The sequence below is a fragment of the Geotrypetes seraphini genome, chromosome 6 (assembly GCF_902459505.1).
Source record: "Geotrypetes seraphini chromosome 6, aGeoSer1.1, whole genome shotgun sequence".
NCBI classification, from domain to species: Eukaryota; Metazoa; Chordata; class Amphibia; order Gymnophiona; family Dermophiidae; genus Geotrypetes; species Geotrypetes seraphini.
The window spans coordinates 145,732,111-145,748,584 of NC_047089.1; the positions used below are offsets into that span (position 1 = coordinate 145,732,111).

General features: G+C 44.6%; 1 protein-coding gene across 1 annotated transcript in view; it reads right to left on the reverse strand.

Annotated features, from left to right (window-relative positions):
• RNF149 (ring finger protein 149) overlaps positions 1-16,474 on the reverse strand; it is a 165,388-nt gene that overhangs the window by 13,367 nt on the left and 135,547 nt on the right. The window contains exons 4-5 of the mRNA XM_033947467.1: positions 8,846-8,928; positions 5,023-5,119 (exon numbers count right to left, since the gene is read on the reverse strand). Of these exons, the coding sequence (XP_033803358.1) occupies positions 5,023-5,119; positions 8,846-8,928 (180 nt within the window). The remainder of the gene's footprint in view (positions 1-5,022; positions 5,120-8,845; positions 8,929-16,474) is intronic.

Sequence of the window (16,474 nt, forward strand, 5' to 3'; positions counted from 1 at the left end):
CAGGGTTTTCTTGGTCTAAATGCCTGTGCCTAAGTTGTGCACATTATAGCACCTATGTCAAAAACATGCACATAATTCGAAAACATACCCGTGATCTGCCCCTAACCATGCCCACTTTTTTGTTTCAAATAATTTTTTTTTTTTGTAGGTTGAAGTAGTGGTGTAGCGAGGATGGGAGACGCCCGGGGCAGTGGTGCCCTCCGCCCTCTTTTCTGCCCCCTGCATGCACCCCTTCCATTTCCCCATATCTCTTTAACTTCCCCAGCGTGAGCAGCATCTCCAACTTGCTGCCCGCGCAGGCCTTGGCTCTCCCTCTGATGTTTATGCGACCAGGAAGTGACATCAGAGGGAGAGCTGAGGCTGGCGCGAGCAGCAGGTTAGAGATGCTGCTTGCACCGGCAAAGAGGGGAGGGAAGTAAAGGTGTGCACATGTGGCCAGGGAGGGGTGGGAAGGAGCAGGGTGGCGGAGAGGAGGAGAAGTGCCAGTGCTCCCACAAGACGGCGCCTGGGGCAATCTGCCTCCCTACCCCTTACTATACCACTGGTTTGAAGAACTAGAATACAGTAAATCATGCAAATACATTCATATGTGCATCAAATGCAATCTAGTCATATAGGAATATACATATAGTAATATATAGGCAAATATAACAGTCTTCATCAAAGCCCAAGGAACCAACAGTCAAATCACGAGTGAATCAGAGAACAAGAACTTTCCAGAGACACACAAAAAGAGGAGTAATATAAAAACTTCCATCAGTATAAAGGATAATTCTATCAAAAGGCATAGATATTCAGGGGGTCAGAGGGTATAAAGATAATCTAAGAAGATTTAGTAGATTGGATGAGAGGTGCCCAAAATAAATCATATTTCCATTGTTTAGGTCTATGTAGCCAAATCAGTCTTTCCATACCAGGAATATGCCAAACTTTGTCTAGCCTAAAATGCGAGGGTTGTTTGCAATCTTTTCACTTTTGTGCAATACAAAATTCCACCGCTAAAAGTAGTTGTCTAACAAATTCTGAATACAGTGGTACCTCGGTTTACGAGTGCACCGGTTTGCGAGTGTTTTGCAAGACGAGCAAAACATTTGCAAAATCGGTGCCTCGGAAACCGAGCATGGCTCGATTTACGAGCACCCCCCCTCCCCCCCGCAATCCGGCACCCCACCCTGCGATCCGGCACCCCCCGCCACGATCCGACCCCCCCCGACACGATTGGGCACCCACCCGCCACGATCCGACCCCCCCGACACGATTGGGCACCCCCCGACACGATCCAACCCCCCCCCCACGACACAATTGGGCACCCCCCACCGCTTCTTACCCTCATCTGGGCACTCTTGAAGATCGGCCCTCATCTGCTGGGCCTTGAGCATCTGAGCATGCTCAAGGCCTGCGAGTTCACGTTTTGAACGTGAACGTGAACTCGCAGGCCTTGAGCATGCTCAGATGCTCAAGGCCCAGCAGACGAGGAGTCTGATCTTCTAGAGTGCCCAGATGAGGGTAAGAAGCGGCGGGGGGGTGCCCAATTGTGTCGGGGGGATGTCGGATCGTGTCGGGGGGGTGCCCAATCGTGTTGGGAGGGAGTCGGATCGTGGCGGGGGGGTGCCCAATCGTGGTGGTGGGGGGGGTCGGATCGTGGCGGGGGGTGCCAGTTCGAGGTAGGGGGGGTGCCGGATCGCAGGGGGGGCCTTTGAGGGGAGCAATGCCGGTTCTCAGGGGAGAGGGGGAACGCATCAAAGCGAGTTTCCATTATTTCCTAAGGGGAAACTCGCTTTGATAAACGAGCATTTTGGATTACGAGCATGCTCCTAGAACGGATTATACTCGTAATCCAAGGTACTACTGTACTCTAAAGATGGTAACTGGTCTTCTTTTGACCAGTTAACCATGCCCCCCTTAACTATGTACATTGCACAAGGCGCACACCACTTTGTGCTATGCACCTACCAATTTGTAAGCCTTTCAATTAATGCCAATTACTGTCAATTAACAGGTGTTAATTGTCAATCATTGGTGACAATTAAGCTTATTCAATTAAATTATGTGCATACATCAGCTAAGTACCCTGATGTATTCACATAACTTTAGGCGCCATATATAAAATTTGAGGGTATGCTCATAAATTTAGATCTTCCATTTATTTGCTTAGATTTATGAGCTTTAGGGCTAGATTCACTAACCTATCCGTGTCTGATCTGTGTCCATTTGCATGCAGCCAATGAATTCACTAAAGGCCTGCATGCAAATGAGGATGATTGTTGGCATGCCCCCCCCCCCACGGATCGCTAAAGAGCAATCCTTGAGCATGCGCAGAACATCTTCCTTACCTGTAGATCAGTGGTCTCAAACTCGCGGCCCGGGGACCACATGCGGCCCGCTAAGTACTATTTTGAGGCCCTCGGTATGTTTATCATAATCATGAAAATAAAATAAAACAGTTTCTTGATCATATGTCTCTCTAGCTATAAATTACAATATTATTATTCAGACTTAGCTAAAAGGAAAGATTTATAAAGAGTTTTACCTCATGCAAAATTGTCATTTCTTTAATAAGACATTAACTATTTTTTTCTGAGGCTCTCCAAATACCTACAAATCCAAAATGTGGCCCAGCAAAGGGTTTGAGTTTGAGACCACTGCTGTAGATGGTCTGTGCATGCACTCAGCAGGAAACTTTTTTTTTTTTTGCAAGCCCATGCTTTTAAGCCTGCGGGTTAAAACTTCAGGCTTGCACTGTGGGGAAGGGCAGGCGAATCGGGGCTGAGCAGGGATCAGGGCAGCCAGAGCAAGAGAACTAAAGCAGAGAAGAGAGCAGGGCAGCCAGAGCAGGAAATTTGGGGCAGAGCAGAGAGCAGGGTGGCCAGAGAAGGAGAATCGGGGTAGAGAAGAGAGAAGAGAGCAGGGTGGCCAGAGCAGGAGAATCAGGGCAGAGAGCAGGGAGCAGGAGAATTGGGGCAGAGAATAGGGCGGCCAGAGCAGGTGAATCGGGGCAGAGAGTAGGGTTTTAGCACAAGCGACTGGTCCTCACCAGTTGCTAGTTTTTTCATCGGCCAGCCAGTTGGTGTGCCAAAAAAAGTTTTGTGAATCACATCCTTCCTGCTTTGCATGCTGATTCCCCTCATTTGCATGCACGGATCGGATCGGTACACAGGTTTGTGAATCGGGTTGGAAGGAAAACGGGTCGCAAAGGGGTCGCAAACCGATCGGTTTGCTTAGTGAATCTAGCCCTTAGTACTGAAAATCAGCGTTAAGCACCTAACATTTTTCCCACCCTAAATCTTCCCTTGCAGCCACCCACTTTTTATGCTTCAAAATTTTAGTGACACGTTGAGTAAATATTTTATGCACTCAGCCCTAGTAAATTTTCAAAAAGGCCAATTTATGAAAATAACTCTCAATTCCCCCCCCCCTTTTTTTTACTAAGCCAAGGTCGAGGTAGGGCCTGGAATGCTAAATGCTCCAATGCTGCTCTGACGCTCATAGAATTCTATGAGAGTCAGAGCATTTAGTTCTGTGGGCCCCGGTAGAAACTGTGGAATGGGTGAGGCCACAGAGGCTATAACCTTCCCAAGGATTGGTGATCAGCGGTGGTTTCCTGCCCACCCACCCTCCTCCCGGCACTGTACTTTTAAATCTTTGGGCAGCTGCTACGCAGCATCAACAGGCAGGCCTAACTCAGAACCCTGCATTCTAATTCTGGGGGCAGGCCTGTTCGTTGACGCTGTGCGGTGGCTGCCTGAAAATTTAAAAGCACAGTGCTGGGAGAAAGTGGGTGGGGAAGTCGGGAGCTATGCCACAGGATTCTGCTAACGAGGGCAGAGCTTTTGGGTTCCCCCAACAAAACAGTGTTTCGCTGCCTATGAAAGGGGGGAAAAGTTAATATCAAAAATCCTTTGAATATCAGGCTCTATGTTACTATAAAGAAGTAAAATACAAATTAAGCAAACTTTACACCCCATCAACGTCAGGCTAAAACACATGTTCTAACTGCTTTGTGGATGCATTAGGTTAGGTGCTATCAACTCGTGTTCGATTCCTAGCAACTTGATAATGATATCAAGTTTTCATGGAAAATACAGAAGTAGATTGCTAGGCCTTTCTTCTATGCAGTATAAATTCGATGTTGTCGTCATTGTTGCATAGTAACATAGTAACATAGTAGATGACGGCAGATAAAGACCCGAATGGTCCATCCAGTCTGCCCAACCTGATTCAATTTAAATTTTTTTTTTTTTTTTCTTCTTAGCTATTTCTGGGCGAGAATCCAAAGCTTTTCCCGGTACTGTGCTTGGGTTCCAACTGCCGAAATCTCTGTTAAGACTTACTCCAGCCCATCTACACCCTCCCAGCCATTGAAGCCCTCCCCTGCCCATCCTCCTCCAAACGGCCATGCACAGACACAGACCGTACAAGTCTGCCCAGTAACTGGCCTAGTTCAATCTTTAATATTATTTTCTGATTCTAAATCTTCTGTGTTCATCCCACGCTTCTTTGAACTCAGTCACAGTTTTACTCTCCACCACCTCTGCCTCCAACACTGCCCATCTGCTGCTGCCCAGATGGTGGTACATCGTTAGTCTGACATCTCTGCTGAAACTACCGGAGGCATAGCTTTCAACTTCATAGTTGTGTCCAAGCCCCAGTGGCACAACAAGCTCATGCACTATGACTTGAGTTTGGATGCATTACTGTGAGAAAAATAAGTGCTCCTTATGAGGTATAGTTAAGTTTTATGAAATAATATCCAGTGTGCCAATATCCAGACCTACCAGTGACTGCATTTTTTTTTCCAAACACTGTCTAAGGCATAAGCAAATTTCTTTCATGAATGGATCCTAAAACCCCAGGACAAGTTTGGGAAGTCTTGTCCTAGATATTCCTTCAGTTTCAGCCAGGGTTATTATGAAGTAGGATAACTGGGATAGAATGAGAAGAAATTGTGTATGGCCTGCATCAGCTTCTGTTCACAAACCTACTACAGCCTGCCTCATTACATAGAATTCATCTTATACCAACCCAAAATCCAAGAGCTTTAATGACATCCAGCTTGCACATAGGACATGTTCTATGCTCCAGAAGCCAAGGATCAATGCAGACTCTATGGAACACATGCCTAAGAAAAAAACAGAGCATGCAGCACTGTTAGAATTAACAACAAAAGAAATTGACCCTATTTGCATCACAAAGATACCACACATGGTTCCGGCACTGTTAGAATTAACAACAAAAGAAATTGACCCTATTTGCATCACAAAGATACCACACATGGTTCCGGCACTGTTAGAATTAACAGTTCAGTTTATTTTGGTTATGTTTTCCGAAGAATTCCATATGTCTTTCAGAAAGCTACCTGCAGAAAAAGCACCGCAAAATCATTTTCACGATATCCCATGACTTCCCCCCTTTTATAAAACCGCGCAAGAAGATTTTAGCGCCAGCTGGCGCGCTGAATGATCTATGCTGCTCCGATGGTCATAGAGTTCCATGAACGTTAGAGCAGCATAGAACATTCAGTGTGATGGCCGATGCTAAAAACTTGTGCGGTTTTGTCAAAGGGGGAGGGGGTGTTATATTCTATATTCAGATTTTCCATTTCCTCTTTTCAGATTAGCCCATAATGCCTTTTCCTTAAACATAAGTCCTACAGTTCTGTCACTTTAATATTTTCTTTAACATATAATGTCACTCCTACTCCTTTTCTTCCTGATTATAGTCCAGTATGACTGTATTACAGTCATGATTCTCCATGAACCACATCTCTGTGACCACCAATAAATCAAAGTCAGCCTCTTCCAATACATCTTCCAGATCCAGAATCTTATTTCCTATACTGTGGGCATTAGAGTACAATTTTGTCCAGATACTGCCCTTTTCCTCCATTTCTACAGAGGTCATGTTTTAATTATTTGAAGGATTTTAATTACCTGGAGGGCTTTGTTCACACATCTTCAATAATTCTAGTCTAAAGCTCTCTTTTAATAGGTTAGCAAACCTGCTACAGAAGACACTTTGGGGGGAATTCTATTAATAGACTCAAAAATAGTTGCCAAAAATAATCATCACTAAGTATTATTCTATAAAGGGCACATGCGTAGTGCCAATTCCCGTGCCTAACTTCGGTTACCAGACATACATATACGCCTGCTGAAACCCAAGTTAGGTGCACTTGACCAAGTATTCTACAACTACACATGTAACTTTTCAGCATGCCCCTAACATTCCTATGCTCTTCCCATTGCCACACCCCCTTTTGAGATACAGGCTATGGGAGTTAAGTGCCCTGCATTATAGAATAGCACACAATCAGATGCACACACAAGTTTTAATAAGTGCAAAGTAATATTGCTATTTGTTTGTTGGCACACAATTATTGATAGTTAAGAGCTCATTAGTCAATTAATTTGCATGCCTATCTCAACAGCATGCCCAAATTTGGACACCATATATAGAATCTGGGGGGTTTGTCTCTTTTTTAATAGATGGACACTGTCTCTGGTCAATACCCCTTAGAAAATCATCCCATAGTCTAGAACTCTCAATGACTCTATCTAGGCAGCCACACATTCACCTCCAGAATGCAAATTTCTCTGTTTTGGACTTTACCCTTGACAGAGAGGATTGATTGAACACCTCCTATGGACCTATCTCACTTATCCTTCCTGTTAAGGGTAAAGGCTGAAGCAGAAAAGCTCACATCCTAGAGATCAATGCTTGGTTGTGTAAATAACGTCATCAAGAGCATTTCAGCTTCCTAGGCCAGTGTTTCTCAACTTGGTACAGGAGTACCCCCTTGCTAGTCAGGTTTTCAGGATATCCACAATGAATATGCATAAACTTAATTTGAAACACTGTCTCCATTATATGCAAATTTCTTTCATGTATATTCATTGTGGATATCCTGAAAACCTGACTGGCAAAGGGGTACTCTAGGACCGAGTTGGGAAACATGGTCCTAGACAATAGGATAATTTTTCAAGAGCTACTGAACAGAGATAGAGGGGCATATTCAAAAGAAACGTCTAAATCCAGTTTGGATGTACAGCGCTAGTCGTCCAAAATCGGCAGCGGAAAAATGTCCATTCTTGAAAAGTACGTCCAAAATAATTTTTTTCGAAAATCGTCTATCTATACATCCAGGCGTTTGATCATCCAGACCACTACTATGTCTATTTTTATACCACATTCTTGACCCAAAATTCATCCAAGTCCCAAATGCCCAGAACAAGACCTTTTGGTCGAGAGAGGGGCCAGCATTGTGATGGACTGGCTACCAAGACATAGCAACAGAGCAGTGGGGCACCTTACAGGGCACTGCTGTGAACTTTGCAAAAAGGTGCCACATAAACATCTCACCACAACTCCCTTACAGGGCATGGTGAACCCCCCTAAAACCCACTATACCCACCTGTCTACAACCCCAATAGCCCTTATGGCTGCAGGTGCCACCTATATGGCAGCACAGTAGGGTTTTGTTTTGTTTTTTTGGTGGGCTCACATTTTCCACCATTGATGTAGTGGTTAGAGTAGCTTATGGGTCTGGGTCCTCCCTCCCACCCTCCAGACTACATAAGCCACCTCTGTACAGCTCTACTAGGCTTTCCTATGCCAGGTGCTGATGTTCCGGAGGCAGGTATGTATGTTTTTATTCTGAACTTTTTAGGGGTCAGTGAACATGGGGGGTTTACTTTGTCCCTGCAGTGGTTATCTGGTCACTTTAAGTTTAAGTTTTTAAGTTTTAAGTTTAAGTTTAAGTTTTATTAGGATTTTATATACCGCCTATCAAGGTTATCTAAGCGGTTTTTACAGGTACTCAAGCATTTTCCCCTTTTGGGCATCCATATATGTCTTTACATTGTCTAAGTCACAGCGTATAAGTTCTGTCTAGACCAGTGGTCTCAAACTCAAACCCTTTGCAGGGCCTCCTGATTAGTCCTGAAGATAAGAGCCGTGAATTAAACCCAGGTCCCTCCGTACTGAACCACTAGGCTGGACATGTGTGATTTTATGCCAGGTTGAGAGGTAACTGACCTGAAAACATTTTGACCTCAGCAACCCATGTAAACCAAAGAGAAGGAGATGGTGTCAGTAACTCATGCAGGCTATGGGAGGAGGAAGTGATGTCAGCAGACTTTGCAGGCCAATAAGAAACATTGACTGGGCCCTGAGAAAAACAGCTTCCTAGTCTTGAAATACATGGGAAAAGATAAGGAGGCAGCTTCAGGGGAAAAGGTAGAGAGGTCTAAGACCTATTGCTACCACTAGGGGGGAGGGGAGGATCAGTAGAAGGAAATTGGGTGCAACCCTCAACCTTGACCCATTACTATTTTTCATCACTTATGGAACTAACCCTGAAACAGAAACATTTATAAAATAGTAACTACTTTCCAGGGGAGGGAAAGCAAAAAAAACAAATATCACTACTACAGGTTCTTTTTTGAGATTCCATAAGATGGCAATAAAAAGGAAAAGCTTCATTTTTACAACCTGACAGTGCTGAGGGAGATTCTAATGCATCAGACCCTGGTTTACATTTCATACATTTCCATAGATCTATCTTTGCTCTGCAGTGTTTCACTCTCACACATCTGATCAATTTTAAGACACTTCATACCGGGCACGACAAGGTCCACAAAGAGTTAATGGTGTCTCTTTTGGTTTTAAAGCAGAGTTTCAGGTTTCAATGTCCACTGATCTGATCTCTCTGCCTCATATTGCAGTTGGCAATCAGATGGGCACAGCCTTCAGTACTGCAACAGACTGTTGGCAGCTGAGATCTGGAACAGATTCCATAAAATATTAGGATTAGCGGTGGAAAGAAGAGGGAATGTGACAAACCTACTTGCAGGGCAAAATTCGAACTGCATCTTTTGGTTTGTAGTTCTCAATGCATACAGCGCAGCTTTCAGCATCCACATCAAGTCCCTGAAAGAAGAATAAAATGGAGTGTTTCATCAACAAAAACAGGATATTTCTATACTGTCTGTACCACAGGCTCTATAACAGTTTACAAAAGAAAATAATCTACAAGGTACATTAGATAGATTGTGAGTTTGCTGGGAAAGATAGGGAAAATGCTCGAGTACCTAATTTGTAACCTGTTCTGAGCTCCTTTGAGAATACGGACTAAAAATCAATACATGAATCAATAAATAAAAATAATTTCTGATTTAAACAGACAATTTCCAAATAAAATAAAAAAACAATGGTTATGATAAGGTATCAAGCTGAAGAAAATAAATTATAAAAACTTATAGAATAATACCAACATCTTATTTTAAATAGCAACCAGGCTTTCAACTTTTTTCTAAATCTTAAAGTAGTCAGCTTCACATTTGATGATCAGAGGTAATAGATGCCACAAACAGTAGCACAAGTGAAGCACCTCTTAAAAGAAGGTAAAAGACAATTGTAAGATATCCTGGATCAACTGAACCAATCACACCTCCAAAGGTTAGTGTACTGTTGTCCACTTTAAAGATTAATAAACAGAAATAAAACAAAAGAAGATAGCTTTTTTATATATAACCTATAGTAATATACTTTGGAGGAAATTCTATTAATGGCACCTTTAGATGCCAGTAGGTGCCCTACCGGCGCCTTTGTTAATTGAAAAACACCGTTTGAAACGGCAATAAAAACACTGAATTTAAAGCGCCTACTGGAGCCTAAAGAAAAGGCTCTTGAATCGCACCTCCAGAGGTGCCTACCGGCACCTAATGCCACTATGGGTGAGGCTAACACAAAAGCAGTGTTAGGCACGATTCATTGCAAAGATAGGCGTCGGAAATGTAGACCTGGAAAACCCTGGACTACATTTCCAGCACCTATCTTTCACAAAGGTACGATTCTCTATCTGTGTTGTAGAAAATCCGGGCCTATGGCGATATCCATCAACACTTACATACACAAAAGTTTAGAATACTGGCATATACAATATCCCCTGGATTCTATTTATTTATTACATTTTCTATACCGTTCTCCCAAGGGAGTTCAGAATGGTTTACATGAATTTATTCAGGTACTTTTCCCTGTCTGTCCCAGTGGGTTCACAATCTATCTAATGTACCAGTGGCAATGGAGAGGGGATTAGGTGACTTACCCGGGGTCACAAGGAGCAGCGTAGGTTTCAACCCACAACCTCAGGGTGCTGATGCTCAAGCATGTGAAATTTAGGTCTAGCCTAACATGATTTTGGAGTTCTGACCTAAGGATGTGTTGTAATCTATAGCCCTGGTGACTATATTTGGGTGCACTGCTAAGAGGTTTGCACAAATTAATTCGCTAATGAGCTGTTAATCATCAATAATTGGGTACTAATAATCAATTACTGATGTTAGTTGGCACTCATTAAAATTTGTGCATGCATCTGGCTGTGTGCTATTCTATAATGCAGGGCACATAACTCCCATAGCATATCTCAAAAGGGGACTTGGCCATGGGAAGGCATGGACATTCCAAAAAGTTAAACATGTAGTTATAGAATACAGAGATTTATATCAAGCTTCTACAGGCATAACTCTGGCACACAAAGTTAGATGTGGGACTCAGCGCTACGTGCTATTCTATAAAGTACACAGGCCCTTTGAAGAATAGTGCTTTTTTTCAGTGCCTATTTGTGAACACTGTGAATTCCCTCCTGTGTAAGTGCACTCGTATTTATTTTTAGTATTTAACGTGAGTAGAGGAGGGGTGGTGAGAAACAGGAAGAGATGGATGGATGATCAGAAAGTGACAAAGCAGTATAATTTTATGGTTTACTAGTGTTTAAGCCCGTTACATTAACGGGTGCTAGAATATATATCTGTCAGTCTTTCTTTCTGTCTCTCTCTCTGCCCGTCCCTCTCCCTCCCGCTGTCTATTTATCTATCTTTCTTTCTTTCTTTCTATCTCTCTCCTTCCCGCTGTCTGCCTGTCTTTCTTTCTGTCTATCTCTCTTCCTGCCCGCTGTCTGTCTGTCTTTCTGTCTGTCTTTTTCCCTGGCCCCCTGTCTTTCTGTCTTTATTTCTGTCTGTCTCTCTCCCTGCCCGCGATCTGTCTTTCTATCTGTCTCTCTCCCTGCCCGCTGTCTGTCTGTCTCCCTAGCCCGCTGTTTGTCGCTGACAGTCTGTCTTTCTTTCTGTCTGTCTCTCTCCCTGGCCCCCTGTCTCTGTCTTTCTTTCTGTTTGTCTCTCTCCCTGGCCACCCGTCTGTCTTTCTGTCTTGCTCCCTGGCTCTCTGTCTGTCTGTCTCTCTCCATGGCCCCCTTTGTCTGCCTTTCTTTCTGTTTGTCTCTCTCTCTGGTCCCCTGTCTGTCTTTCTTTCTATCTGTCTTTCTCCCTGGCCCACTGTCTGTCTGTCTTTCTTTCTGTTTGTCTCTCTCCCTGGCCCCCTTTGTCTGTCTGTCTTTCTGTCTGCCTGTCTCTCTAGCCCCCTGTCTGTCTTCTTTCTTTCTTTCTGTCTCTCTCCCTGGCCCCCTGTCTGTCTGTCTTTCTTTCTTTCTGTCTCTCTCCCTGCCCGCTATCTTTCTATGTTTCTGTCTTTCGTTCTCGTGCACTGAGACGCTTCAGCTCCAGCCCCCTTCTCCCACCTACCCATAAATCACTCCTTTTGTCTCCTCCCCAGCCTGAACAACCACCAACCACAGTCCGGATGCTGAGCATCGATATGCCTACCTGTTATTTTTGTGCTCTCCTTGGTCCTGTTAGACGGAGTGAGGGCAGGAGGGGGGAGTTGCCGCCGTGGTCGTCACCTCGATGCGTTCATGCTTAAGGTGCCTCTGCATGCTGAGGGAGAGTGATGGAGAAACCGCCGCTGGCTCCTTCTACTGCGCATGTGTGACACGGAAGCACAGATCACGGACGCAGGGATCACGAAGAGTGAAGTGCGCATGCACGCTAAGGGTTTTATTATAGCGGATAATGTGATAAGGAACCAAAATCTTTGTTAAGTCCTTTCTTGTTAGTGCCAGAGTATTTTATTATCTTAACATCAAATGTTTTATGTCATACAAGTTAGGTTAGGCAGTGAAGTTAAAACTGAGTCAAACAATATAAAGATTTCCTACTTAAGAACAGAAGAAAAGGCATGCTCAATACCTTTTTGATCTTTTGCATTTTAAATCTAGCTCTCTCCTGCCAATCACAAGAGCCAGGTCAGTGAACTGGCTTAGGCAGGATAGATCAAACTTGATGGACATGCCAACTTAACCACCTTGCTAGATACATCTGTGCTGGAGTCTTCCAATAGGGCCTTTGGCGGCCTCCTTTATGTTGCTTTCAGACAGGGATATGGTAATGAAGTATTTAAGAACATAAGAATTGCTGCTGCTGGGTCAGATCAGTGGTCCATCGTGCCCAGCAGTCTGCTCACGCGGCAGCTCTCTGGTCAAAGACCAGCGCCCTAACTGAGACTAGCCCTACCTGCAAAAGTTCTGGTTCAGCAGGAACTTGTCTAACTTTGTCTTGAATCCCTGGAGGGTGTTCTCCCCTATGACAGACTCCAGAAGAGCGTTCCAGTTTTCTACCACTCTCTTGGTGAAGAACTTCCTTAAGTTCGTATGGAATCTATCCCCTTTCAATTTTAGAGAGTGCTCTCTTGTTCTCCCTACCTTGGAGAGGGTGAACAACCTGTCCTTATCTACCAAGTCTATTCCCTTCAGTACCTTGAATGTTTCGATCATGTCCCCTCTCAATCTCCTCTGTTCGAGGGAGAAGAGGCCCAGTTTCTCTAATCTTTCGCTGTATGGCAATTCCTCCAGCCCCTTAACCATCTTAGTCGCTCTTCTCTGAACCCTTTCGAGTAGTACCGTGTCCTTCTTCATGTACTGCAACCAATGCTGGACGCAGTACTCCAGGTGAGGGTGCACGATAGCCCGGTACAACGGCATGATAACCTTCTCCGATCTGTTCGTGATCCCCTTCTTTATCATTCCTAGCATTCTGTTCGCCCTTTTTGCTGCTGCTGCACATTGCGTGGATGGCTTCATCAACTTGTCGATCAGAACACCCAAGTCTCTTTCCTGGGAGGTCTCTCCAAGTACCGCCCCAGACATCCTGTATTCGTGCATGAGATTTTTGTTACCTATATGCATCACTTTACACTTATCCACGTTGAGCCTCATCTGCCATGTTGATGCCCATTCCTCGAGCCTGATTATGTCACGTTGCAGATCTTCGCAATCCCCCTGTGTCTTCACTACTCTGAATAACTTTGCATCGTCCGCAAATTTAATCACCTCACTCGTCATACCAATGTCCAGATCGTTTATAAAGATGTTGAAGAGCACGGGTCTTTAGAAACAGGCTATATAATTTTCATGATGTTTCCCCAAGGCCTTGGGGATGATTTTTTTCCCTTCAAATGCTTTTAGGAAAATGTTTGATTAATTGTAAAGGGAGAAATTATATTTTTTTCCAACCGTCTTAGTTAGACTTTTCTAGAAGGTCAAGAGACCTCAAGTAGCACCACTCCAAAGGCTGTGTGAATGTGAGTGTTGCAGCTGCACTGAGCGCAGATATGGAGGGGCTAAAAAACTGCTCCCAACCCATTGTGTCATCTCACTGGGGGTGAGGAAGCGGGTGGAGTGGGAGAGTTAGTGAGCAAGTCACACAGAGTGCAGCTATAGCTCTATACAGTCCTGCCCACAAGCATTATTTGGCATGCTGAATGTGTTCCTCGCATGAGTTCAGCTATAGGGAACTATAGAGGCAAAAATTATATAATTAGGTCTAATTGATCATGTTTTATCATTTCTAAATAAATTGCAAAGGTTTTTCCTTTTTGATAATCTGGTGGATATGGTAAAATCAGGTAACATAGCTGAATTTAAAACATGTTCAAATAGACTTTTTTAAGATGGACCTGGGGTAAATCATTGCTTATCCCTGGGAGTAAGAATCAAGGAATCTCCCCCTCTTTTCTTTTTTGGAATGTGGCCACAGTTGGAAGCAGGATACTAAGTTAGAAGGACCCGTCTGCTCACTATGGGCCATATTCTATATATGTCACCTAAAAAAATTGGTGCTGTCTAGTGCAGTGCTAAGCGTGATTGTATAAAAGTTATGTGCATCTTATAGAATCATGCATGCCATCAATGCAACATTTTATCTCCTAGAGCTTCTCAGATTTGCTATCAACTACCAAAAATCACATCTGCACTCATCTCAGATGTTGGAGTTCATAGAAGCTCTCTTAGACATTACTCAGGGATTAACTTTTCTACTACAGCAGAGAGTCAACAGCCAATACTGGGCAGAGCGCTGGGTTTCTAGCCCAGAAATATCTAAGAAAAAGGACAATTTAAACTAAATCATTAATTTATAGAGTTGGGCAGACTGGATGGACCATTTAGGTCTTTATCTGCTGTCATTTACTATGCTACTATGCTTTGCGCTCGTATGCATTAATCTTTTAGGCATTTTAAGTCAAGGAAAACTTGGCCTAAATTTCTGAGCCTAAATTGTACACACATGAGAATATAGGCAAAAAACATCTGCATATTGGGGTTTCATGAATTCATCGGACCTGCCCGGATCGAGCCCGATCGGGCAGGTTCGTGAATCTAGCCCTTTGTGCTATGCATTTACCAAGTTGTGAACGTAACTTTCAATTAACTCTGGCATCAATTATGATGTGCTAATTGCCAATTATTGACGCTGATAAGGCCTATTAATTAAGTTGTATTCATTAGTGCCGCCCGATTCACGATTCGAATCAATTCACCGATTCACTTCGGGTGAATCGATTCGAATCGGTTCAAAACAAAAAAAATAACGGCTTCACGATTTGCCCCCTAAAGCAGCCTTCCGCTTCCCCCCTGGCCTCCCAGCACTGTTTACCTTCCAGGAACAGCCTGCAAACAAGATTGCGGTGCTAGCAATCTTAGCACTGCTTTGGAGTTGTTTTCTCCTTCGTGGTCCCGCCCCTCCTCTGACATCAGAGGAGGGGCAGGACTGCGACGGAGGAAACCGGTGGAAGCCGGACGCCGGGGGGGGGGGAGTGAGCAGTCCTTCGGAGTGGGATAGGCAGGCAGGCCTTCAGGGGGACTGGCAGGCAGGCCTTCAAAGGGGGGGGACAGGCAGGCCTTCAGGGGTGGGATAGGCCTTCAAGGGGGGGCACAAGCCTTCAAGGGGGAAGGCAGGCCTTCAAAGGGGGGACAGGTCTTCAAGGGGGAGACAGGCCTTTAGGGGTTACAGGCAGGCCTTCCGGGATGGAATAGCCATTCAAGGGGGGGGACAGGCCTTCAAGGGGGGGGAGGCAGGCCTTCAAAGGGGGGGACAGGTCTTCAAGGGGAGGGACAGGCAGGTCTTCAGGGGTGGGATAGGCCTTCAAGGGGGGAGATAGGCCTTCAAGGAGAGGCAAACCTTCAAGGGGGACAGGCAGGCCTTCAAAGGGGGGGGACAGGCCTTTAGGGGGGACAGGCAGGCCTTCAGGGGTGGGATGCAGACCTTTAAGGGGGGGACAAGCCTTCAGGGGGAAACAGGCCTTCAGGGATGGTGGCATAGGCCTTTAGGGGTGGGGTGCAGGCCTTCAGGGGGGGACAGACCTTCAAGAGGGGACAGACCTTCAGGGGAGGGGGTCCTGGTATAGAAGTACACGGATGGAGGGGGGGGGTTCAAAGAGATGTGTATATGCCGAACTTTGGGGAGGAAGAAATGGGTCTGAAAATAGAGGAGAGGGAGAGAGATGATGGACAATGGGATTTAGGGAGGGAAGGAACAGAAAGGGAGAGAAGTTGGATGCAAGGGATGAGGGGGGATAGAGATACTGGATAGGAGGGTAGTTGGGAAAAGAAAGGGAGAGATGGTGGGGTGGTGGGGAAGGAAGGAGAGATGCTGGATGAAAGGGTAGTTAAGAAAAGGTGGATCTGTGGAGGGAGACGAAAAAAAGGAAAGATGCCTGACCTCCTGGGGATGGAAGAGAAATGGAAGGGGAGGACAGAGATGGAAGATGGATGGTTAGCAGGGAGAAAGAAGAAAGAAGGAGACCCTGGCAAGCAAGTTATCAGAAGACAACCAGAGCCTGAGACCAACAAAATTTGAATAATGATCAGACAACAAAAGGTAGAAAAACTCATTCTATTTTCTGTTTTGTGATTACAATATGTCAGATTTGAAATGTGTATCCTGCCAGAGCTGGTGTTAGACCGCAAACGTGAGCTAGGATTTAACAGAGAGAGGAAAAGTCCTTCTTGTTTGTTTATTTGTTTACACCACAGCACCAGTGTGGTTAGGAGAAGGCAAAGGGGGTGAAGAGGCTGTAAAATAAACCCACCAGGATGTTTGAAAAAAAAAAAAAAAAAAATACCACACCCAATTGGGCAGGAAAATCGAATCAAATCGAAAAACCAATTTAATAAGATGAATCGAATCGAAATTTTTTTCCTGAATCGGGCAGCACTAGTATTCATACATCAGCTACACACACACACACCGATGCACACGCACAACTTTTTTTTTTTTTTAATTCTTTATTGATTTTCCAAACTTTA